General features: G+C 38.5%; 1 protein-coding gene across 1 annotated transcript in view; it reads left to right on the forward strand.

Moving 5' to 3' along the window:
- Positions 1-26977, forward strand: part of LOC128647018 (sodium-dependent serotonin transporter-like) — a 188449-nt gene that overhangs the window by 89994 nt on the left and 71478 nt on the right. The window contains exon 6 of the mRNA XM_053699831.1: positions 14699-14837. Coding sequence (XP_053555806.1) covers positions 14699-14837 — 139 coding nt within the window. The remainder of the gene's footprint in view (positions 1-14698; positions 14838-26977) is intronic.

Raw genomic sequence — 26977 nt, forward strand, 5'->3', positions numbered from 1 at the left:
GTATATTTATATATATATATATATATATATATATATATAGGGAGTCAGCAGGTAACTAGGGGTTTACACTGACTGTATATATATATATAGGGAGTCAGCAGGTAACTAGGGGTTTACACTGACTGTATATATATATATATATATATATATATATAAAGGGAGTCAGCAGGTAACTAAGGGTTTACACTGACTGTATATATATATATATATATATATATATATGGGGTCAGCAGGTAACTAAGGGTTTACACTGACTGTATATATATATATATATATATATATATATATATATATATATATATATATATAGGGAGTCAGCAGGTAACTAAGGGTCTACACTGACTGTATATATATATATATATATATATATATATATATAGGGAGTCAGCAGGTAACTAAGGGTCTATACTGACTGTATATATATATATATATATATATATATATATATATATATATATATATATATATATATATATATAGGGAGTCAGCAGGTAACTAAGGGTCTACACTGACTATATATATATATATATATATATATATATATATATATATATATTCCAGAAAAATGGTCGCACTCTCAGGTCTTTTGGTGAAAAATCGTAGATAATTTTAATGAAACGTTTTCGGGGTATTCCTCCCCATCATCAGCATAAACATACAGTGCATCAAACAAACTTAAATAGAGGCATATTGCTCATCAAACAAATACGAAATACCTGTGTGTGAAAATTTTCTCAGTGTGGTGACGCCAAACAGTGTGTGTGTGGGCCGCATATTCTGCGTTCCACTGTGAGGACCGGAAGTGTTAAGTGCAGTATTATATCCGGTATCCTCAGTTTTACAGAAAAAACTTATAATATTGTTTTATGCACACAAACTTGCGGTGTTCATTTATAGTTAAGTTACTAAGTATGCCATAGTGCTTCATTATCTGTGCCATTATTGACAGTGCATCACATTCTTTGTGAATTATTCCAATTGCGTGAATTTATTTTACCGATGCATTGTCCACTACTCGTAAACTCTTATATATGCACATTGTTCCCTGTTATCTTAAATTACATCTCCCTTTCTGAAGTATTACTAGTGTCCGTTACGATGATCTCTATGACTGGTTCTATAGGACTCGCTGTCATATTCTGGTTGTCATAGAAACCGTTTGTTATGCCGGTTCTACTTGGGCGGATTGGTCTATTAATTTACCTTTGTCAGATTCAACCCTATCCTATAACCAGTATAGGCTAACTTCGTGCCTTACTATTAACATGATTTTATGGACTTCATTCATTTATGTATCTCTTTTGCTTGTCCTAGAATATGCCTGTTAAAGGCATATATAGGGGCTAAAGAGTATTCTCTGGCACTTGTTATGTGTACTATCTATGTATCATCCCGGTTATCGTACGGGTACTTCTAAGCTGTCAATGTGAATTGTGTGTTTGATCCACATAAATGGACCTAGATTACAGTGAAGAAAAATAAAAGCATCAAACAATCTAACACAAATACAAAATACAAAATAAATAGCAACCTAAACGCTGTTGCTACATTATACACTTAGCATTAGTAATGTATAATTGGTTTCGATTTTGTTCTAAATTATATCTATCCCTCTTATGCCTGTACACACTTTACGTATAATATACACATCTTAGCTCTCTTATTGTATATTAGAGAAAGCTATTGTTGCCCTATTAGTCCATATAGTTATTCTGTGTCACATTGCTATATAGTGACTTCCATCCGTGATTCAATCTTTGGTTTCATCATAGTTAGATAGTCCTAGTACAGTGTCCCTAGTTTTTGGTGTTAGCACAACCTGACCCTGAGGTGTATGGGGCGTCATCCTCAATTTAATGATTAATGTCATCTCTGTCATGGAAGTCACTATATAGCAATGTGACACAGAATAACTATATGGACTAATAGGGCAACAATAGCTTTCTCTAATATACAATAAGAGAGCTAAGATGTGTATATTATACGTAAAGTGTGTACAGGCATAAGAGGGATAGATATAATTTAGAACAAAATCGAAACCAATTATACATTACTAATGCTAAGTGTATAATGTAGCAACAGCGTTTAGGTTGCTATTTATTTTGTATTTTGTATTTGTGTTAGATTGTTTGATGCTTTTATTTTTCTTCACTGTAATCTAGGTCCATTTATGTGGATCAAACACACAATTCACATTGACAGCTTAGAAGTACCCGTACGATAACCGGGATGATACATAGATAGTACACATAACAAGTGCCAGAGAATACTCTTTAGCCCCTATATATGCCTTTAACAGGCATATTCTAGGACAAGCAAAAGAGATACATAAATGAATGAAGTCCATAAAATCATGTTAATAGTAAGGCACGAAGTTAGCCTATACTGGTTATAGGATAGGGTTGAATCTGACAAAGGTAAATTAATAGACCAATCCGCCCAAGTAGAACCGGCATAACAAACGGTTTCTATGACAACCAGAATATGACAGCGAGTCCTATAGAACCAGTCATAGAGATCATCGTAACGGACACTAGTAATACTTCAGAAAGGGAGATGTAATTTAAGATAACAGGGAACAATGTGCATATATAAGAGTTTACGAGTAGTGGACAATGCATCGGTAAAATAAATTCACGCAATTGGAATAATTCACAAAGAATGTGATGCACTGTCAATAATGGCACAGATAATGAAGCACTATGGCATACTTAGTAACTTAACTATAAATGAACACCGCAAGTTTGTGTGCATAAAACAATATTATAAGTTTTTTCTGTAAAACTGAGGATACCGGATATAATACTGCACTTAACACTTCCGGTCCTCACAGTGGAACGCAGAATATGCGGTCCACACACACACTGTTTGGCGTCACCACACTGAGAAAATTTTCACACACAGGTATTTCGTATTTGTTTGATGAGCAATATGCCTCTATTTAAGTTTGTTTGATGCACTGTATGTTTATGCTGATGATGGGGAGGAATACCCCGAAAACGTTTCATTAAAATTATCTACGATTTTTCACCAAAAGACCTGAGAGTGCGACCATTTTTCTGGAATATTAATTGCATGTTGGCACCCGGGCAGATGACCATTGGAGGGTAACACTGTACAACTGATGGGATTTTATATATATATATATATATATATATAATATATATATAGGGAGTCAGCAGGTAACTAGGGGTTTACACTGACTGTATATATATATATATATATATATATATAGGGAGTGAGCAGGTAACTAGGGGTTTTCGGGGTTTACACTGACTGTATATATATATATATATATATATATATATATATAGGGAGTCAGCAGGTAACTAGGGGTTTACACTGACTGTATATATATATATATATATATATATATATAGGGAGTCAGCAGGTAACTAGGGGTTTACACTGACTGGAGATATATATATATATATATATATATATATATATATATATATATATAGGGAGTGAGCAGGTAACTAGGGGTTTGCGGGGTTTACACTGACTGTGTATATATATATATATATATATGTATATATATATATATATATATATATATATATATAGGGAGTCAGCAGGTAACTAGGGGTTTACACTGACTGTATATATATATATAGGGAGTCAGCAGGTAACTAGGGGTTTACACTGACTGTATATATATATATATATATATATATATAGGGAGTCAGCAGGTAACTAGGGGTTTACACTGACTGTATATATATATATATATATAGGGAGTCAGCAGGTAACTAGGGGTTTACACTGACTGTATATATATATATATATATATATATAGGGAGTCAGCAGGTAACTAGAGGTTTACACTGACTGTATATATATATATATATATATATATTTATTTATATATATATATATATATATATATATAGGGAGTCAGCAGGTAACTAGGGGTTTACATTGACTGTCACAAATAGATTAGTGACTAATCATACTGCTGTTTTTTCTCATTAATTCTAATTAAGCAAACTGATCTAATATAGTGATATAGCCTAATCCTGTAATGTTTGACTGCGAAAAGGAACAGATCTGGGTACAATTGTGTCCTTCTCTACAATTTTAACTTAATTCTAAGTATTGGATCTTTCTCAGTTACATAGTAAAATTAACATCTTGGATTTAATAAGCAATGCTCTGTACTAGAATCATTCAGTGAATGGTTAAATATGCTTTGCAAAGAAAGATATTCTGATATGTTTTTAGTATTGTATATACATGTATACTATAACTTTTTTATAGTTCAAAAGCTTAAAACAAATATCAAGTTTGTTTAAATGTGGCAGATTATATGAGGTGTGCTACAATTCTTTTAACAGGTATATCAAAATATTTAGATATTACAGTTTAATAGGAACCACTTAAACTATGGCACATATCCGTAAAAGCAAACACATTGCCATAACAGTTACCTGCAAACCAGATCATTTGAGGAATCAGAGAAAATTGCAACATTTAAGATGATACATAATTTAAATGGATTTTCTGGGTCCCACTTCTATTTTGATGTTGTTCAGAATATTCTAACATAAACTTTCAATAAATTACTATCTACACTCTACAGTATATTGGAATGGAGCTCAAAAACATATATTTTTCCTATATATTTTGTGAATGAATCTACCAGGTTGCTATATAACAAAATGGGTGCATTGCATTAACAGTACATCACCAGCTGTGCCTAATGAATATTATGCATTTGCACTATTATAAGATATATTATCTTACATCTCTTTGGCAGTGTTTTAGTATGGAATCATTGTCACTTACATGGTGCATATTGTCTGAGCACGTATGAAATCTTGTGGCCTTCAGAATCTTGTGAGTCTTTTGGAAAGTGTCAATGTTGTATGACCTCAAAGCTAATGATGTAAAGTCATCCATCAAAAATTAAAAGAAACAAATATCTAAATTACCTTTATTTTGCCATTTATATGGTTATAGAAAAGCTATGTAAACAAGTATACAGTATGCTCTCAGTAGGGGGGGTAAGACAGAGAGTTACTTACATTTTAATTTTCCATTGTTCTCTCTAAGGGCCCAATGATCTAAAGGTCTCCACTCGGGTAAGATGATGTAAGAAGTCTCGTCATTACGGCGAGGTCTCTCAAAGAATTTTAGAAACTTTAATTTTACATTGAGAGATGTTTAGATCACTATGCAAGGTTCTGTATGTGAAGGAGAGACTTCTATATAAGTTCTAACAAAAGATCCCAAAGATCTTGTGTCATTTCTCTTTATGGCAGCTAGTGTTTAATTATCAGGCCTATGAGTAAACATTGAGAAATAAGATATGGAGGATTTTGTCTAAATATTTAGAGAGATAAGATAAGATACATTCTTGCTTTATGCTCAGCACATATGCGGCTAGATTACGAGTGCAAGCAATAAGGGGTATTTTGCAGCTCTAACTGAAATAGCGTGTGTATTAGGAGTTAAAAGTAAAGATGTTCCCTTGAGGACAATCAAAAATATATCTAAAAATTATTAAACATACTATTTTTAACAGTATTTTTAATATATATTTTTTAATATTTTAAATTTAATATTTCAATAATGTGCCTTAAGATTAAGACTAAGTTTGCATGTGCACTAACCCAATCGCGTTAAATGCAAATCGTGAAACCCTATGCGCATTACGCATATTAGAACACAATAATACATAGATACATATGTATACATATACTATATATATATATATATATATATATATACAGGTGGCCCTCGGTTTACAACAGTTCAATTTGCACCGTTTCTGAATAACAACCTTTTTTTCAGTCATGTGACTGCTATTGAAAAGCATTGAGAAGCAGTGCATTGATTAAAATAGCCAGTAGGTGGAGCTTTCCGCTTGTGTTGCAGCAAAGATATGCAAGCCAAGCAAGCTAAAATTAATCAGTTTAACTAGACCTGAGCTATCTAGCAGCTTGAAAAGGAACAAGATCTTCCTGTCTATAAATCAGTCCAGATTGGAATGCATAGAAAGAAATGTTTGGAGAAAAATGCAAGTAAAGTCTGTGTTGTGTGATTATTTTATTTGCTTTATAATGCTGTTTAGCAAATGTTTTTGTTCATTTAACTTATAAATATATATAGTTAATAGTTATAGTTAAATTATATATTCTGTGTTGTGTGATTATTTTATTAGGTTTATAATGCTGTTTAGCATTTAAAGTCTTCAATTCAAAGCTTTAAAATGAATGTATTAGGTGTTACTTATTACAATTTTGAGAGGGGCCTGGAACCTAAATCCCTCACTTTCCATTGACTTACATTATTAACTGGGTTTCAATTTACAACGGTTTCGATTTACAACCATTCCTTCTGGAACCTAACCCCGGTGTAAACTGAGGGCTACCTGTATATCTACATTGGAGCCCTCTCAACTCATAATCTAGCCCTTTGATTGGGTCTGAGGATCAGAGCTAAAACCTATATATTAGCTAATATATATAAAAATTTTGATAATCAGAAAATGTGTATAAATGTGTATAAAATTAATATCATATTGTAATAGGGTGGTATACATATTTATTAAATTAAATATAGCTCAAGTAAAAATATATAAGCGTAAACAATCTGTGTTGTCTAAAAACATTACATGATTCACAAGAAATCAATAATAAACATTACACTCTATAAGTTTAGCCAACCTAAATGGTATCTGTGCACATCACAATTGAGTTGCTGAATAAGCTATTAGGTATCACGGTATAGTATCCGAGTAATGTTGCCGTCTTTTACACGTACATAGGAAATAGTAGTCAAACAAGATCCCTTTGTTTAGCACCACACAGTCTCCTTATATGTCAATAATCCCTTTTAATTCCCAAATTTACTTTGTATGGAGGTGCGGGATATCCAACTGTCAATGTGTGTGACACACAGATAAGGTAAAAAATTTCAAAACCTACTTCAAGTCTTCTTGGTGCTACATAGACTGATTCTGAAGCCAGTAGTGGTGCTGCCTGATTCACCCTTGTCGGAGTGTCTGAGGTTTATTATCAAACTCATCTTCCTGGCTCTATGGTGCTCTTTATGTAAGGCCTTTGTTGGTCAGTGTTTTGCCTCAGGATCCACTGCTCTGCCTGTCAATTAACTCTCATTGGATTACATACTGCACATAGAGGAACAGGTCTGCAGTGTCAGTACTGACAAAGGTCTTAGATAAAAAGCACCTGTAGAACCGTAGAGCCAGGAAGAAGAGTCTGATAATAAACTGCGGACGCTCCGACAAGGATGAATCAGGCAGCACCGCTACTGACTCTATAATCGGTCTACATAGCACCAAGAAGGCTTGAAGTAGGTTTTGATTTTTTTTTACCTTATCGGTGTGTCACACACATTGACAGTTGGATATCACGCACCGCCATACAAAGTATATTTGGGAACCAAAGTGATTATTGACATATAAGAAGACTGTGTGGCGCTAAACAAAGGGATAGAGTTAACCCAGAACGTACAGAGTTGAGGCAGGGGTTATTTCACCCCTAATGGCTGAATGGAGCCAGGTTGAGGGGCGGAGCTAATAGGAGGCTTCAAATAGGGAACTCTCCTCTGTTGGCGCCCTTTTTCAAGACACTTACCTTCAGGAGCAGACGGCAAAGGTGTCACTTACCTGATGGAGTCTCTGTTGAAGGAGCTGACCAGGAGTAGAGGTCAGGAATGGATTCAGGAGCAGCTGAGGATGGCGGCGGTGCCTAGTGGTGTCCCGGTGGTGGAGTCCGGTGTCGGCGAGTCCAGGAGGAGAGGGAGGCCGGTGCGGTTGGCATGACCTCCGAGATGGCTGAGCCCTGAGGAGTCTTCAAAGTTGAGAAGGACGTCAGCGAAGACTGGTAAGAAAAAAGTAGTTGTGGGCAGGTCTGAGGTGGAGACAACAGCTTGGTTGAAGGAGTTGTTGACGGTGGGCGGTGATGTTGTCACTGCTCACAGGGTTGTGGCTGAAGAGAGGTCCTAACCATGGCAAGGGGTATGTGTGAGTATGGGGGGGAGGTGCAGGGAGAGACAGCACAGTGTTTTAGAGTATTTGGGGGGTGAGTAGCACGCACACATTGTTCCTTTCACTGGGCCACAGGGCATGCAAACATTATAGGTTAAATTTAGGGTAAAGGGATGGGTATTTGGTAGTGTGGAGGTATTTGTAATTTGTGCACTAGTTTGAATGGGGGTGTTGGTTGGAGCAATGGGATTTTAGTTGGGCATTAATTTTGTGTTCCAGGGTTATTGGTGGGAATTTTAGTATGTGAAGGGGTTTGAGTTGGTGGTATATAAAAAAAAAAATTAAAAAAAAATATTAACAATAATAATAAAAATAAATAATAAATAAATAATAAGGATTATATATATAAAATAAAATTATAATTAATTTATTTTATAAAGAGGGAAATGGGAAAGTGGGGGGAGAAAAAGGGATTGAAAAGAGTTGGGAACTTGTGAAATAAAAAATAAAATGTGTGTGTTCAGTTCTTTCTAGGGAGCATTTAAAAAAAAATATTTTATGTGCATAATTGGTTGGGGTCTGTTTTTATTGGGGGTTTGGGTTGTTAGGTTTGTGGTTTGTTTGGGTTTAAGTTATACTTAATGTTAATATTTCTGTATTCAGATTCAAATGTTGAGAATTACGGCCTTTCCAGTGGAGGGGAAGAGGCCCCTGCGGCGCAGAGGGAGCTGGTGTTGGAGGCACCGCTTGACTTGGATGCAGGCAGTAACTTTGAGAATGAAGATGCAGCAGAGGTGTCTTTAACGGGAGAGAATATGGCTGGTCAGGTAGGCGAGTTGCCTGCTTTGGCGCAGCTTTTGCAATTTATTTCTCCTAGCAGGGGGAAAAAGGGGGATGGGTCAGATAGGTTTAGGGGGCTAGGGGTTAGTCATAGGGATTCCCAGGTAGGTTTAAGAAGTGTTGAGGGGTATGGGGGGCTCAGGCACTCACACCCTCCCATGTTTTACAGTCATCTAGTTCGGGAGCTGTTATGGAGTCCAGCAGGCACCAAAGAAGAAGATCTATATCTTGCCGGGACCGGCATAGATCACGTTCCCCTATCAGAAGGCCAGTGGAGAGACATTCGCCCACATGGGCTAGAATTGAAAGGTTAGAGGAAGGATTGTCCTGGAGAGAGAGAGAGATCGTTTGCCACGCAGGAAGTCGGGTAGTAGACGCAGATCAACCCAGGTAGAGTCAAGTCAGAAGAGTGACGCGAAGAAGGCAACTCAGTCAGGGTCGGGTGGTGGTTCAACTAATCAGGAAGGACCAAGGTCGGTGCCTAAGCCAACAGGTGAGAAGGCTGATGGCGGGGTGGGAGCTGTAGTTGGTTTGGTGTGTGGAGAGCGTGAGAAGATGTTATCTGGTTTAAAGGCGCTAATGGCAGGTCTTGAAGTTCCTGGGAGCGAATATTCGGTCGTTAAGGCTTGGTAGTCATCTGGCGGCACGACTGTTGTAGGTGCAGATGTTTTATCGGGTAGTGCTATTACCTCATCGGCAGGTGTATCTGGGTGTTCGTTGAAAGTTCCGGATGAATCATTGTGGCACCCGTGCTTATGTTGCAGTGGCAAAAAAATTTGGAAACGGGAGTTTTTGGAAATTTTCACTGCTGCCTTTGGATCAAGTGTTAGAATTTAAGGAGAATGATAAAGTTGATAAGGGGAAGAAGGAGGATGAAGAAAGGAAGAAGAGATATAGAAAACTTCCAAAAACTTTGGGAAATTGGTCCAAGGCTTTTTGTATTTTGGCCAGTGTTGCGGCTAAAAAATTCCCTGATCAAGGTGGGGCTTTGTTCTGCTATTTTGACGAGATCTCGGGGTGTACCGAACCTATGGGGGAATGGCGTGGTGAAGGTACAATGAAATGTTTCGGCAGCGTATAGCAGTCAGATCCGAGATGCGGTGGGATGATCGTGATATAGGGATCTGGTTGGAGAAAATGACTCCATTGAGGATGCAGACCTTTCGTGGGTTGGGTCAGCAGGGACGGTGCCAGGTAACAGCTCGGCCGCGGTCATACAAAAATATCTCTGTTTTCAATTTAACGACGGCGTGTGAAGTTTCGGAGGTAGTTGCAAGTTCAAGCATGAGTACTCTGGGTGTGGTGGTTCCCGTGGATTCAGTAGATGTTTTAAAAAAATGAGGTTTGGTGGAAAAGCAAGTGATGCCACTGTTGCGAGCACGGACTCTGGTGAAGGTAGAAAAGATGGTGTGTTGGTTAGAGGCGTACACCAATAGAAGGGGAGGAAGGGAGGATGCAGAGCTTATTCTGACAGGGTTTAGTTCTGGTTTTGTTATACCTTTCAAGGATCAGGGAGGTGGGAGATTCCCTGGTAATTGAAAATCAGCTAGAGAATTTCCAGCTGTGGTTTGGAAAAAGTTGCAAAAAGAGGTTTCACTGGGTCGTATGGCGGGTACGTTTTTGGCCCCCCGTTTCCAAACTTGAGAGTATCTCCATTAGGTGTGGTTCCTAAAAGGTCTTCAGGTCATTTCCGCATTCATCACTTATCGTACCCAAAGGGTTTGTCAGTCAATGACCCTGAGTTGGTTTCTGTTAGGTATGCGTCATTTGATAGAATGGTTGATCTGGTGAGAATTGCGGGTCCTGGGGCCTTGTTAGCCAAAGTGGATGTGAAGGCGGCCTTTCATTTGCTTCCGGTTCATCCGAGTTGCCACCATTTGCTTGGCTGTCAGTTTGAAGGTGAGTTCTTTGTAGACCTCTGTTTACCTATGGGTTGTTCGATATTGTGTTCTTATTTTGAAAAGTTTAGTACGTTTATCGAATGGGTGGTGAAGAAGCGTTCAGCTTTGTCATCAATGGTTCATTATCTCGATTACTTTTTCTTTGTGGGTCCAGCAGGCTCGTCATTTTGTCAGAGGTTGATGGATATGTTCGGTTTGGTGGCAGCGGAATTTGGAGTTCCTGTGGCTGATGAGAAATCTGAAGGACCAGTAACTTCCCTGATTTTCTTGGGCATTGAGGTGGACTCTGAGTTGATGGAGTGTCGGCTTCCTTGGGATAAGGTGGTTGAGTTAAGGGAATCCATTCGAATCACTTTGATTTTGGAGAAGATTAAGCTTTGTCAGCTTCAGTCATTACTTGGGAAGCTGAACTTTGCTTGTCATATTATCCCAGTAGGAAGGGTCTTATGTCGAAGTTTGTCCTTGGCTACTGCAGGGGTTAAGGCTCCCTACCATTACATTAGACTGACAAAAGAGTTGAAGGAGGACTTGAAGGTATGAGCAGCATTTTTGAGAGACTTTAATGGTCGTTTATTGGTTCAGGAGGTCGGCTGGTCGGATGAAAAATTATGTCTTTTTACAGATGCAGCGGGAGCTCATGGTTTTGGAGCTTACCTCAATGGGAGGTGGTGTGCGGATGTCTGGCCAGAGAAGTGGGTAGCTGTAGGTTTGACAAAGAACCTGACTTTTTTGGAACTAGTCCCGTTGATGGTAGCTCTTCAGGTCTGGGCTCGGGTGCTGAGTAATAAGCGAGTGTGTTTTCATTTGGATAACTTGGGCGTGGTTTACGCAATCAACAACCTGGCTGCCAATTTGCCTCCTGTAATACGACTACTAAGGGTGTTTGTATTGGAGTGTTTGAGGATCAATGTGGTTTTTCTGGCTGTAGATGTACCGGGCAAAATGAATGATTGTTGATGCTTTGTCACGCTTTCAGTGGGAGCATTTTCATCTGGAGGCTCCTGAGGCAGAGAGAGAAGGTGTGGCTTGCCCAAGGGATTTTTATTTGTTAGATTTTCAGTAGTTTTGGATATGGTGAAAGGGGCCTTGGCTCAGTCAACGTGGAGGGTTTACGCCCGGGTATGGTATTTGTGCGACTTAGTAACTGAAGGTCGGGAACAGCTATGTTCTGGTAAGGTTTGTTTGAAAAATTCTTTTGGGTTGGATTGGGTTATGGGGGAATTTAGTTTGTCTGCATTTGACGTTTGAAGAAGAATGGCGGCTATGGCCTTTTTGTTTCAATTGGTAGGTTTACCTGACATGTCAAAACATTTTGTGGTTAGGATGGCTGTTAGGAGTCTATGCAAGGGGAAGACCAAGAAGGACGGAAGGAGACCTGTTATTTTCTCTTTGTTGGAAAGAATTATTGAGCAGTTACTGGAAATTTGTTGGTCAAGGTATGAAGTGGCCGTGTTTAAGGCTGCGTTTGTCCTTGCCTTTTTTGGAGCTTTTCATATTTCGGAATTGGTGGGTAAGAATATGAATATGGCTAGTGGTTTTCGAGTTCAGGATATCTTGTTGCATGAGGGAGCTGTTGAGTTGTGGTTGAGACACTCAAAAACTGATCAGCTGGGAAAGGGTAAGCTGATTGAATTGAAGGAGGTGGGGGGGGTGTTGTTGTCCGGTCGGAGCGGTTCGGGAATTTTTGAAGTTTAGACCGGTAGGAGTGGGCGCTTTACTTATTCATGAGGATGGTTCAGTGTTATCCAGATTTCATTTCGTAGTTGTTTTTTGTAAAGCGTTGGGGATGTTGGGATTTAAGGGTGAAGATTTTGGGTCGCATTCGTTCCGAATTGGGGCAGCAACGGAAGCAAGTAGGTTGGGTTTAGAGCCTTTGGTCATAAAAAGAATTGGAAGGTGGGGATCTGAGCGTTTTAGGGTGTATGTGAGGCCGGGGTTAGTGGTGTAAGTGAATGTATATATATATATAAATATATATATTCTTTTCTTATTTAGGTTCGGTGAGGTGCTGGCTGGTTGGACATTCCTATTTGTATTGGGCAAGAAGAATGGCAGTGTTAAAAGGGAAAGGGGTACAGTTGGGTTTTCCCTGGGAAAAAGTATCTTTGAGATGGTTTGGGGTCAGGGGAATGAGGTGGGACCAATTGGTGAGGACGACTGTCAATTATGCCAGGCTATTTCCCCCTCCCCATATTTTGTTGATACACTTAGGTGGAAATGACCTTGGTTTTATGTCCCAGAAGTTTATAGTGGACAAGATAAAGTAAGACTTAGATAGGCTTAGAGTATTGTTTCAGGGGCTTGTTGTGGTCTGGTCGGATATTGAATGTAGTCATAGAGATCTGCTTGGGATGATAAAAAATTGGAAAATTCTAGGAAGAAAATTAACATAGTCACGTTAAGAAATTAGGGGGCTTGGCGTTGAGGCATGTTGAGTTTGAAGGTGAATCAGGGAAGTGTTTTTTTCCTGAAGGATGGGGTTCACAGCTGTTTAATTTTACGATTAAGGAAGGTATTGAAAAGGCCGTAGCTTGTATGGGCGGTGGTCGTCGGTAGGGCTGTGGCGGGTGCTTGCCCTGGGTATTTTGGCATTATGCCATTGTGTGGGTTTTTTGGTACCTCCTGTTGGGGCTTTAAAGGAGAGGTGATTATCAAGGGAGGTGCCTTATGAATCAGGCATAGATAACAGTGGTTTCAGGACAAGCTCCTATGGGTTTGTTTTTTTCATAGTTAAGATGTATGTGTTATTTAATAAATAAGTTGCTGCCTTTTTTATACCCTATATTGGTGTTTGTGTATTTATTTTGGGTTTATGGTCATAATTATTAGACAATTAAGGGGTCAAGAGTTAACCCCGAAGGTACAGAGTTGAGGCAGGGGTTCTTTGACCCCTATTGGCTGAATGGAGCCAGGTTGCGGGGCGGAGCTAATGGGAGGCTTCAAATAGGGAACTCTCCTTTGTTGGCGCCCTTTTTTCAAGACACTTACCTTCAGGAGCAGACAGCAAAAGTGCCCTCCCTCCCTGGTTGAACTTGGTTTTTAGTCGCAGCATTGGCGGGGTGCTTGCCCTGGGTATTTTGGATTACGCCATTGTGTGGGTTTTTTGGTACCTCCTGTTGGAGCTTTAAAGGAGAGATAATTATCAAGGAAGGTGTCTTATGAATTAGGCATAGATAACAGTGGTTTCAGGGCAAGCTCCTATGGGTTTGGTTCTTTCACAGTTAAGATGTTTGTGTTATTTAATAAATAAGCTGAGGCCTTTTTTATACCCCATATTGGTGTTTGTGTATTTATTTTGGGTTTATAGTTATAATGATTAGACAATTAAGGGGTCACTTGTTTGACCACTATTTCCTATGTACGTGTACAAAAAAGGCAACATTACTCAGATACTATACTGTGATACCTAATAGCTTATTCTTCAACTCAATTGCTATGTGCACAGATACCATTTAGGTTGGCCAAACTTATAGAGTGTAATGTTTAATATTGATTTCTTGTGAATTTTTTTAGAAGATATCGTAGATTTTTTATGCTTCTATAGTTTAAATTGAGCTATATTTAATTTAATAAATAGGTATACTTCCCTATTGCTTTATGTTATTAATTTTATACACATTTATACACATTTTCTGATTATCATATTTTTACATATATATTATCTTATTTCTCTACAATATAGGTTTTTTGCTTTGTTAGGATTTTATAGTTGTTAGATGGTATAACTAGAAGATAGAGTATACTTATTTTTGTAACGCAAGTACACACCTTTTTTCTTCTGTACACTTTCAGAATAAATAAATAAATAAATAGACACAGTTGTTTGAACCTTCTGAAACAGTATACAGTAAGAAAATCGAAAGCTAGATCAAACAATGGGTTTAAAATGCAATATAGATAATACTCTTTGTTTTCTCTGGGTAATACTTTTACTAATAAACAAATTAATGACTTGATGATTTCTTCCCAGTGACATTGATTAGTTATTCTTCTGCTGCAGGAGAAAGGTACTGGGCATCGAAGAATCACATGGTTTGGATGATGTTGGAGGAATACGCTGGCATCTGTTCATCTGTCTTTTGCTTATCTTCACCATTGTTTACTTCAGTCTTTGGAAAGGAGTAAAAACCTCTGGAAAGGTATAAGTAATATTTAAGATCAATGTATAAACAAACAAAAAAACAAACTAACATATTCTCCAGCTTATTTAATTCATGTTTCATAGAGCAAATTTTACAAATGTGTAAAGTTTATGCATGAACCTACTCATACCATTCAATTCTCTATCAATGAAGTATTTTACTTTTGGCAGCCACCACACTAAAAAATAATTTTTTAAAGGGTCATGAAACTCAACATTAAACTTTCATGATTCAGATAGAGAATTAATGTTGATTATCAAATGTTATCTTTCTTCTTCATTGTTAAACCTAGGTTTCATTTCGAGGTTTCATACCCCTTTAACATACATTTTTGGTATAAGAATTTTTTTCCAAAAAGAATTAGAAATTTGGGGTTTGGAGTAAAAATGGTCAATAAAAATGAAAAAGAAATACAAAATTATAAATTTCTCAGTAGTAATTGTAGTTGAATAACTACATATCTACAGTGTTATATCTATTTTCTTCTGGTTTAAATGCATGTGCATACTTTATAGATTTGCTTTAACAAACTTGTAAAGTGTACATGCATCTTTATTAGTGCAGCAACACCCATTAGTCAAAATAATGAAACGTTTAGCCATCAAAATGAAGACACCTATCGTAATATTAGGAATGTGAGAATCCATAGCACATATAGGTATAAAGTATAACAGTACATCAAAAGATATTCAATAGATGAAGCAGCAATAAAATAATTACATATTTAAATGTATAAATGTAATGGTGAAAGACAGCACCTTTTTCTGTCTGGGGCATAGGAATGGGCTAGCCAGACCCCAATGTAAATTTCAAAGAAGTAATTTTCCAGCCTCCAGTAAGATATAAAAGACCTTTATTATTCTCTTGCAGGGTCCATCATATAAACAACGTTTCAAACCTATACTCGGTTCTTAATCATGTCTCACAACGTTTCAAACCTATACTCAGTTCTTAATCATGACATGATTAAGAACCGAGTATAGGTTTGAAACGTTGTTTATATGATGGACCCTGCAAGAGAATAATAAAGGTCTTTTATATCTTACTGGAGGCTGGAAAATTACTTCTTTGATATTTAAATGTATAACATGTAAAGCTAAATTAAAATGTAAAGTTATATGTGAGCTAGCTTTTTGTTCAAAGATGAGTCCAAACTCTCATAGATAATGGGGATTATAACAACTTTAGTGAAATTATTATGAATTGAATAGGAATATCTCTTTAATTTTCTATACTTCCCTTTATTAAAAAAAAGTTAACCAATATTTATTTTTTGTAATGAACAGTAACCAATCAGAAAAGAGACATAGGGCTCTATTTATCAAGGAGTCAACTTGTGTTTCGCAAGTATTTTCGTATCAAAGTTCGTTATAGAATTTATCAATGTACCAACGCAATTAAAATGAATGGATAGTTTACACCATTGAACATACCTTCAATATCCATTCACATCAAATAATTTGCAGCTAATTCTCGTGCGGATTTACCATAGCCCATCATTTATCACAACACTTTTCCAAGATACTAATGAATCAATCAATATTTTTGTGACTATATTTGTGTCAACTTCCAAAATTAATTTTTGACAACTTTTAGGTGGTGTAAACAATGAGATGTAATAGGTGCTGGAGAGAAATCACGAGCAGCATAGAAGGCACAAACAGGACAATGTTGTGACAGAACATATGTTTGCATTGTTGTTGGTAGATCTTAGAAAATGGAGAGCCTGCTACATTTGTTAATTTCTTTCCAATGGCATAGAGAGTCCACAAATCCATTCAATTACTAGAGGGAATTCAACTCCTGGACACCAGGTGGAGGCAAAGAACACCTGACCCATATGAGTCTGACCGTTACGGCTTATGGTGGGGGAATCCCACGGTTGTAGTGCTGCGCAGCACTACAACCATGGGATTCCCCCACCATAAGCCGTTGCTGGTACATTATCCCTGTGTGGAGGAGTAGTGAGTGGAAGGCTCTGCATTCAGGTATTCGGAAACAGCTTGTTAAGGAGAGGTAACGGTCAGACTCATATGGGTCTTAAAATCACTACCTGTCTACAGATGGATGTATAACACGTACCTCGTTGCTATGCACAATTACTCATTTGGATACCCCACACAGGGCTCTTACAACAAGGAAGGATGATTCATATGCTCACTAATTAACCTTGCATGCACAAGTCACTTTACTAATGGACTTTTATCATACCAGATTATGAAATAACAACGCTGCTTGCTGACTAACCATACTTGCAAAATTGACTGTTACTTTATATGCTGTTTGTTTTGATCCTGCTATTATTATCACATACTATGGGACATTAAATGGCAACCTGAACATATCACAGCCACAGCTTAGTTTTACTATATGGTGTATGTGGGGCCCATGTGTTGTCTTTTATGTGTGTCTTTATGTGTGTTTTTGGTTATATATTCATGCTAATTTATTTATTTATTTGCACAATTAAATCACATTTGGGTTAATCTGTTTATTAGTATTGGTATTTATTTAAGGAGTGTGCAGTAACCCTGGTCTTTTTGGGATTTACCTTATACCGGTAATTCCCCTCTCTTTCTTTTTATTTGTGTATACATCTGCTTACCAGTTTGCACCTCTTTATTAACTTATATAATTTTGATTGGGTTAGGACATTATTATATAGTTGAGCTTACTTTTTTCTCTTTTTGTTCTTATGGCTAATACTTTTATCTGTGATGCCAGTATGCACGTTTTTAGGCTGGGAGTCAAGATTTCTAGTTTTGCAATACTAGCCCGCAGAGCCCTTCGGTTAAAGTCTTGGTCTGTGGATGTGACTTCTAAATACAAGCTTCTGTCTCTACCTTTAAAGGGTAAGACTTTATTTGGTCCTGGTCTGGCAGAGATCATTTCCATGGTTACTGGGAGTTTTTTACCACAGGATAAGAAGAATAGACCCAAGGGTCATCAGACTTCTAATTTTCATTCCTTTTGTAACTTCAAGGGACAGAAATCTTCCTCGTCTTCTAAATCTGAGAAAGCCAAGACTTCTTGGAGAGCTAGCCAGCCCTGGAACAAGGGTCCAGAAAGCCTTCCGCTGAGGCTGTCAGCATGAAGGGGCTTTCCTTTTTTCAGCAGGCTTGGATTTACAATGTTCCAGATCCTTGGGCAGTGGATGTAGTCTTCCAGGGATACAGGATAGGATTCAAGTCTTGTCCCCCCAGGGACAGATTCCTATTATCAAGATTATCTGTAAACCAGGTAAAGAGAGAGGCCTTCTTAGACGGCATAAGGGATTTGTCCTCTCTAAGAGTGATTATCCCAGTTCCTCTAGCATTATTCAAATCCTTTTGTAGTTCCCAAAAAGGAGGGAACACTTTGACCCATTCTAGATTTAAAGTCTCTCAACAAGTTTCTCAAGGTCCCGTCCTTCAAAATAGAGACTATTCATTCTATTCTCCCTCTAGTTCAGGAGGTTCAGTTTATGACTACTATAAACCTAAGGGATGTGTATCTTCATGTGCCTATCCACAGGGAACATTTTAAGTTCCTGAGGTTTGCTTTTTTGGATCAACATTTCCAATTTGTAGCCCTCCCTTTTGGCCTCGCCACTGCTCCTCGGATCTTTACAAAGGTTCTACGGCTCTTTTGGCTGTGGCCAGATCTCTAGGGATCTAGGGAGCTCCTTACCTGGACGATAACTTGGTCCAGGCGCCATCTTTTCAGTTAGCAAGATACTCTGTTAGCTATGGAAAAGTTCCTTGGTGCCAAGTACCAGGGTATGTTTTCTGGGGACAATCATAGACTCAGTATCTATGAAAAATTTTTTGATGGAGGTCAGAAAATTCAAGCTTCTAAAGGCCTGTTATTCTCTTCAGTCCTCTGTTTGTCCATCGGTGGCTGTATGCATGGAACTAATTGGTCTCACGGTGGCTCGCTTCCATCTGAGACCTCTACAGTTATGTATGCTCAAGCAAATGTAAAGGAGACCACTCGGATTTCTCTCAGAGGATAGATTTAGACTCTCAGACAAGGATGTCTCTGTCTTGGTGGATCTGCCATATTTGTCTCAGGGCACTTGTTTCCTTAGACCTTCTTGAGAGATTGTGACCACGGATGCCAGCCTGTTAGGCTGGGGAGCAGTTCGGGGGTCCCTAAGAGCTCAGGGACTTTGGACTCAATTCTCAATGTTCAATCAGCTTGGCATCAACTTAGTTTAGTCCGGTTTATCAGATTTCAATCGGACAACAACACTTTGGTGGGGTATATCAACCACCAAGGCTATGAAGGAGATGACTCACATTCTTCAGTTGGCAGAGTCTCACAATTTTCATCTCTCTGCTATTCATATCCCAGGGGTGGACAACTGGGAAGCAGATTATCTGAGCAGGCAGACGTTTCATCCAGGGGAATGGCCTCTCCATCTGGAAGTTTCCTCGATGTTAACCCTCAAGTGGGGAGTTCAGGAGCTGGATCTGATGGCATCTCATCTAAACGCCAAGCTTTCAAGATATGGAGCAAGATCAGGAGATTCTCAAGCAGCTTTGGTAGACACCCTAGCAGTACAAAGGGTTTTCGGTCTAATTTATCTGTTTCCTCAGGTGTTTTCTTGGGTGATAGCTCGTATCAAACAGGAGCAGGCTTTAGTGATTCTAATAGCTCCAGAGTGGCCTTGCAGAACTTGGTTTGCGGACCTAGTGAGGATGTCGTCAATTCCCCCATGGAAATTGCCTCTGAGGAAGGATCTTCTACTTCAGAGTCCCTTCCTCCATCCAAACTTAGTCTCTCTGAAGCTGACTGCTTGGAGATTGAACGCTTAGTCTTGTCCAGACGAGGTTTTTCTGTGAAACTCACTGAGACTATGATTCAGGCTCGTAAGCCTGTTACTCACAAGATTTATTATAAGGTATGGCATAAATACCTTCATTGGTGCGGATCTAGGGGGTTTTCTTGGAGTCAGGTGAGAATTCCTCGTATTCTGTCCTTTCTTCAGGAGGGCCTGGAGAAGGGTTTATCAGTCCTTACCCTAAAGGGTTAGATTTTGGCTCTGTCGATTCTTCTGCAGAAGCGTCTGGCAATTTCGCCAGATGCTCAATCTTTTGTCCAGGCTTTGGTTAGAATCAGGCCTGTGTTTAGGTCTATTGCTCTTCTTTGGAGTCTTAATCTTGTTCTTAAAGTTCTACAGCAGGCTTCATTTGAGCCTAAGCATTCTGTTGATATCAAGTTACTCTCCTGCAAAGTTTTGTTTCTGCTGGCAATCTCCTCTGCCCGTAGAGTTTCAGAGATTTCGGCTCTACTGTGTGATTCTCCTTATCTTATTCTTCATGTGGATAAGGCGGTTATCCGTACTAAGTTAGGATTTCTACCTAAGGTGGTCTCGGAACGCAATATTAACCAAGAAATAGTTTTTCCTTCATTTTGTTGTAATCCTTCCTCTAAGGAGTGGTTATTGCACAATCTGGATGGTGTGTATGATTTAAGGTTCAATTTACAGGCTATGAGAGATTTTCTTCAATATTCTGCTCTTTTTGTTGTCTTTTCTAGTAAACAGAGAGGTCAGAAAGTCACTTCTTCTACTCTCCTTCTGGTTGAGAAGTGTTTTTCGATTGGCTTATGAGACAGCTGGACAGCAGCCTCCAGAGAAAATTATGGCTCACTCCACTAGGACTGTCGCTTCCTCTTGGGCCTTTAAAAATGATGCTTCTATGGGACAGATTTGCAAGGCGGCCACTTGGTCATCATTGCATACTTTTTCCAAATTTGATCAATTTTATGTTTTTGCCTCAGCTGAGGCTTCTTTTGGGAGGAAAGTTCTTCAAGCGGTGGTGCCTTCAGTTTAGGTTTGCATGTCTTGTTTATATCTCCCTTCCATTCTGTGGACTCTAGCTTTGGTATTGGTTTCCACTAGTAATTAAATGGATTTGTGGACTCTCCATGCCATTGGAAAGAAAAGATAATTTATACTTACCTGATAAATTATTTTCTTTCCTGGCATTTTGAGTCCACAAATTGTCCTTATTTTTAAGACAGCTTTTTGTCATTTTTCTAAACCTCAGGCACCTCTATAGCCTTTGTGTCTTCTTCTCTTTCCATAATTCCTCGGCTGAATGACTGGGGATTGTGGGTAATGGGAGGATACTTGAAGCTTTGCTGGGGTGTTCTTTGCCTCCACCTGGTGTCCAGGACTTGAATTACCACTAGTAATTTAATGGATTTGTGGACTCCCCATGCCAGAAAATAAAATAATTTATCAGGTAAGTATAAATTATGTTTTTTTTCATGTTCTTCATAATAGAAGAAGGCTACATTGAGAAAATGAAGCTGGAGCAGAAGTAATTCATTGGACGTTTGGTTATTTTCTTCAATATTTAGTTTTTCTATACTTCACTTCCAGAAGCCACTTTAACTACCATGACAATTTAGCTGCTAACAAAAACTTAATTTATATCACTTCACATGCGTTAAATTTGCAGTGGGTGTGATGTTTATGACACCTTGTGTGTCAAGTGAGCATTTGCGTACGCTTGTCATTTGTTCTCAGATTCTTAAATTCAAATATTCACATACCAAAATTATTATTAGTTCGCTGATCTTCTCATCAAATAGCAAGCAATATGGTTCAATTGTTTTTTAAATAAATATGGATGCCGATAAAACTTTATTGTCTAGCGAGTCAAAGTGGACATATTCACTAATAAAGAACAGGTGAATAGGTTGAGCCTTGATAAACCCATAAGGTTAAAGGGTCAATGGCAAGTCAGTTACAATCTATTTGTGTCCTCTTTCTGATCTTACCACAAAATATCAGGAAGAAACTCTTTCTAACACAAAAACCAGAGGAACAGAAAATAAAAATACCTCATACAATTCTTGAATTTTCATATTACAATAGAAATTAATAAAAAAAAGCATGGTAAAAATATAAGCAGTATAAATAGTTATATGTGATCAGCAATAATGTTCACAACAATAAAGATGACATAAGAAACAAGAACATAGAAAACTTTTTAATACAACCATGATTATTGTATCATCAAAGCTAAAATAACTTCTATTGTAATGCAAGAAAAGAGAATCGTACTTTAATTTTAATTCAGGATAGTTAAAGGGACACTGAACCCAAATTTTTTCTTTCGTGATTCATATAGAGCATGCAATTTTAAACAACTTTCTAATTTACTCCTATTATCATTTTTTCTTCATTCTCTTGCTTTCTTTATTTGAAAAAGAAGGCATCTAGGCTACTTTTTTGGTTCAGAACCATGGAAAGCACTTGTTTATTGGTAGGTGAATTTACCCACCAATCAGCAAGAACAACACAGTGTGTTCACAAAAAATGGGCCGGCATGTAAACTTACATTTTTGCATTTCAAATAAAGATACCAAGAGAATGAAAAGAATTTGATAATAGGAGTAAATTAGAAAGTTGCTTAAAATTGCATGCTCTAGGACATGCCCTGGGGTGGTTCCGGAGGAGGAGCTTAACGCAGGTGCTGAGCGTTTTGCACTCTAGTCCTACTGCAGCTGGTGGAGATCTCCCGCGCCGAGCCTGGATACTGGGCTAGCTTAATGGACAGCCTTTAACACCGCTATCGGAACCTGGGCAGTGGAATAACAACCCACTGTGATGGCAGAATAATCTGAAAAAAGTTTCTTTTCTACAGCTGTTGCTCTTATAATATTACTCTGAGACAGCTCCCACAGAAAGCCGGTATTTATCTCTCCCTCCTCTCCCACCGGTGTTGCGTGAGAGGAGGTGAGCACCACATGTATACTATCAAGTTGTACTGAGTATACCCCCACTATTAAAGTCACCTGAGAGGTTGGAAAGGCAAACACTACATACAGAGATAAATATCAGCGCATCGGTTTTTTTTCCTCACCATCTCCCTTTGCTTTCAGGAGACTCGTGCGGTAACCCTCACCCCCTCCCCTCTCTTCAGTTAATCGGAACACCTGAAACGCAAGGCTTACCTCTCCCCCTGCAGAGTCCTGACCCTGGAACGCCGTCTGAAGATCGTCTAAGGCTCTTCTCTCCTCCCCCCTTCCCCACCGGTGCTGCGCGGAAGGAGGGGATCATCTTGCCGTGTCTTCTTTCTCGGCTCTACCCGCTGCTGACTCTACCCCCTCTCCCACCGGTGCTGCGTGAGAGGGGTGGGCGCTACCTTGGAACTGGTGTGGCTGCGGAAAGACGCGGCGCAGGCTTTTGCTCGTCTCTCTGGGGATTATTACCCTCTGTCCTCCCCTGTACACCGCTGGTTGTGTGAGAGGAGACGGAGGCATTGTGGGCCGCACTAGAGGATTAGACCGAGACTTCGGGCCGTGAGAGGCGGTTACTGGAGAGGCTGTGCTCCTTATCGGTGCTGGCGTGGGTCCTCTGCAGGGGACTCTTTAACGGCATTTGGTGACAAGAGAAGGAGGTGAGTCCCTTAGACTTGTAAAGGAATCTGGAAAGATTACAGAGAGGGGTTGAGGAAGGGAGAGGAAAGGAAGAAATAGAGAAGAAAAAGTGTTGTAACTTTTCAGTGACAAGCAGCAAAGATTTGCCCTCTCAACATGTTTGGACACTGGGTATAAATTGACACTCCCTGGAAGGAAGAAAGAAAGAATATATACTCTTATAATTAAAGAACTTTATAAGAGCTGGGAAACATTACTTTATCTATATGGACTACCTTGACAATCTTTTCCTGGCCTATACACCTAAAGAATATTACCTGAACTGAGACCTAGACTTGGCTGGAGAGGGGAGGGGGAAAGAAAAAAGAAGGGGTACTGAAGGGGAAGGAAAATAACATAACTTGGGGCATTACAATGTTTTAGTTAAAGATTTACTTCTCTGGCTGCATAACTAGTAGGAAAAGGACATAGTGAACACAGAAGGAAACAAAGAGACATTGTTATCATTTGTATCTTCCTATATAGATAACAGGCCAATCTTTGCAATACTGTGTGTTGCCAGGGAGGAAGATTGATATTGTTTGATACCTCTCTTTCTTTTTCACTGTTAATATGCCTACTTGTTTTGAGGAAATTTGACCGATAAACTAGTTGGATCTGTGAGGGAAGTTGAGGGGAGGGAAGGGAGGGGAAGGGAAGAGTAAGGAAAAAAAAAAGAAAGATAATTGTTTTTTGAAAAGCATTGTATAGTTCATCTTCCTTTTCACTTCTAAATGTAAATTTTCCCTGCATATATGTTTTGGTAACAAGAGTCATATATATACATCTGGCTCCTTCCTAATATAACAAAAAAGCTGACATTTGGTCTCTTATCTATGGTTCTCTAATAAACATAAGCACAGAGGATATATTGAGTAAATTATATCCACTGAGGGGATTACCCCTTAGGGTTAGAGAATAGTATAAAGAAGCTGGAGATTTGTATGTTATAGGGTTTACTCTCCTTTCTTCCACAAAATACTAGAGTTTTTCTTAAAATTAGCCTAATTAGGTTATCCTTGCTGGGTTTACTAAGTATTGTCTTGTTGATATATTGTGACGTAGTCACTGACACTGTGATTCTTGAGACTGGCGATCGCCACTAGTTCTGGTAAATCGTGTTGACGTAGTCTCATATATTTTACTACCCTCTAGTTCTCGCATTCGTGGCTGGACTTCTTTACTCACATCACTAGTCTTTTCACCCCCATTTTTTCCCCTTGGTACCGGGCTTCGGGGTTGTTTTTTTTTTTGTTTGTTTTTTTTCATTCTTCCCCTCACTTGACCATCACTTACACATACCCATCCTCACTGGTCTATGCAAGGGCATTCTCTTGCTCTCAAATTTAACACATAGTCACTTTTTAAGCACTATTTCTCACGTAATCCCGGCTCATTCACTCTTTTTTTTCTTTTTCTCACTTACTGGCACATGGACAAATTTCTTCACGTTTCACCCAAGACTCCTCCGGCCATGGCAGCGAGGCAGAGAGATAGGAAAACGAAAGGCAATCAAGAGACAGTCATGGACACACATTCAGCTGCGTTAAATATGTCAGCGATACAAGAATTTACTAACATACATAGTCTTGTTGCTAGCATATCTGATGCGCTCTCTCCCAAATTTGAAGCTCTTAGAGCTGAAATTAAACAAGACTTCTGTTCTTTAACACAAGAAGTCCGCCAATTTTCCAATAGGTTACAAGAAGCCGAGCAGAGAGTCTCGGACCTGGAAGACCTAACAACAGTACACAGTTCCAACTTAGAAGCTGTGAATACTAACCTACAAAAAATACAAAACAGGCTAGAGGACCTAGAAAACCGCTCTAGGAGAAATAATATAATAATCATAGGGCTCCCAGAAGAACAACAATACGATAATCTTGTTAATTTTGTATCAGAGACTCTACCTAAAATTCTAAAATTGCCATCCACCCTATATCCTATACCAGTGGAGAGAGCGCACAGAATAGGCTCTTTACGCCCAGAGGACAAAACTAGAACTAAGCCTAGACCTGTTATAGCCAAACTGTTAAACTTCCAAGACAAACTCACTTTATTTCAGTATTATCGTAAACAACAACCAGTTAAAATTGGAGGCATTACAATCCTTATGTTTCAGGATTTCTCAGCAGACACCGCAGCAAAAAGAAGGGAACTTGCTCCTATTTGTACCAAGTTTATACAAAAAGGATATCAAGCAACTATAATATTCCCTTACAAATTAAAGGTTAAAGTTAATGATACAGTTCATTTCTTTGAGGAGGCTCACTTAGCTGAGAGCCTCTACAAAACATTGAACTCCCCGGTCCGATGACAACAAGTTTAAATAGCAAGACCTCAGATATGGCACAATATGTGGGTTTTCTGTTTTTTTCTCAAGGTAGAAAGATTTTCTTTGTTTAGACGTAGGGTTCAGTGTCTATCTTCTCTCGGTGCGGAGAGGGCTCATTTTTATAGGGTAATTATTCATGGGGTTTTTTTTTTTTTTTTTCTCTCCTTTCATTCTTTTTTTCCTTTTACATATAAATGAATACACTTAGTGAATGTAAAATAGTGTCATGGAATGTGGGTGGCATATCCACTCCTATCAAGAGAAAGGCAATTCTTACTCAGCTTCGAAAAATTCAGACTGACATTGGTTTTATTCAAGAAACTCATTTATCTGCAGAAGAATCTTTAAAACTTAAGACGGCCTGGGTAAAAGAAATATATTTCGCACCTAGCATTAAGAGAAAGAGAGGGGTAGCAATACTAATTGGGAAAAAAATTAACACTGAAGTGATACATTTTGAAGCTGATCCAGGGGGGAGATATGTCATGTTGAAGCTCAAGATTTCTCAGAAGATGTATACGCTATGCAATACATATGGTCCTAATACATTTGATCCAAATTTTTGGACTTCTCTTCAGTCTAAACTGTTAGCGTACACAGAAGGGTGTTTGGTTTTGGGCGGAGATTTCAACATGGCTCCGCAAAGCCCAATCGATAGATTAAGACGAGATTCTAAACGGCTGAAACAAAAAAAAGACAACTTAGAATGTAAAATGTTTAAAAGAATTACACAAAATCTAGCATTGCGAGGCGTTTGGAGACATCAAAATCCTTCTATCCAGAGTTTCACGTGTCTCTCGAAGGCGCATAAAACACTCTCTAGAATTGACATATTCTTAATTGATGAACGCATGTTAATGCACGGGGTAAAATCAGACATACTACCAATCCTCCTCTCAGATCATGCACCAATTGTGCTTGAGTTTCAGCTTTCACATTCACGCCCTGTTTCATCGCGTTTTTTTTTCTCCCTATTATCTGATGTCAGAGATAAAATTTAAGAATTGGCTTGTTAACAAATATAAGGAATATGCACATTTTAATAAAGAATTTTTGAACCGCCCTGAATTATTCTGGGAGACTGCGAAGGCAGTCATGAGAGGGGAAATTCTATCGTACAATATTGCCCTACAAAAGAAATTCAGATTCAGAGAAAGAGAGACATGTCAATGTCTGACCAACACTTACAATCAGTATTTGCTTGATAAATCGTCATTGAATTGGGCAAAATATGTCAGGGCAAAAAATGAGAGGGATACCTTTGTATTGTTGCAGGAAACACAAAGAGAATTAAGAATAGAGGCTAAGCTACATAGATATGGGAATAAGTCGGGCAAGATGTTGGCCAAACTAATTAAAAATGAGAAAAAACAACCTGTAATAG

Source organism: Bombina bombina, chromosome 2, assembly GCF_027579735.1.
Source record: "Bombina bombina isolate aBomBom1 chromosome 2, aBomBom1.pri, whole genome shotgun sequence".
NCBI lineage: Eukaryota > Metazoa > Chordata > Amphibia > Anura > Bombinatoridae > Bombina > Bombina bombina.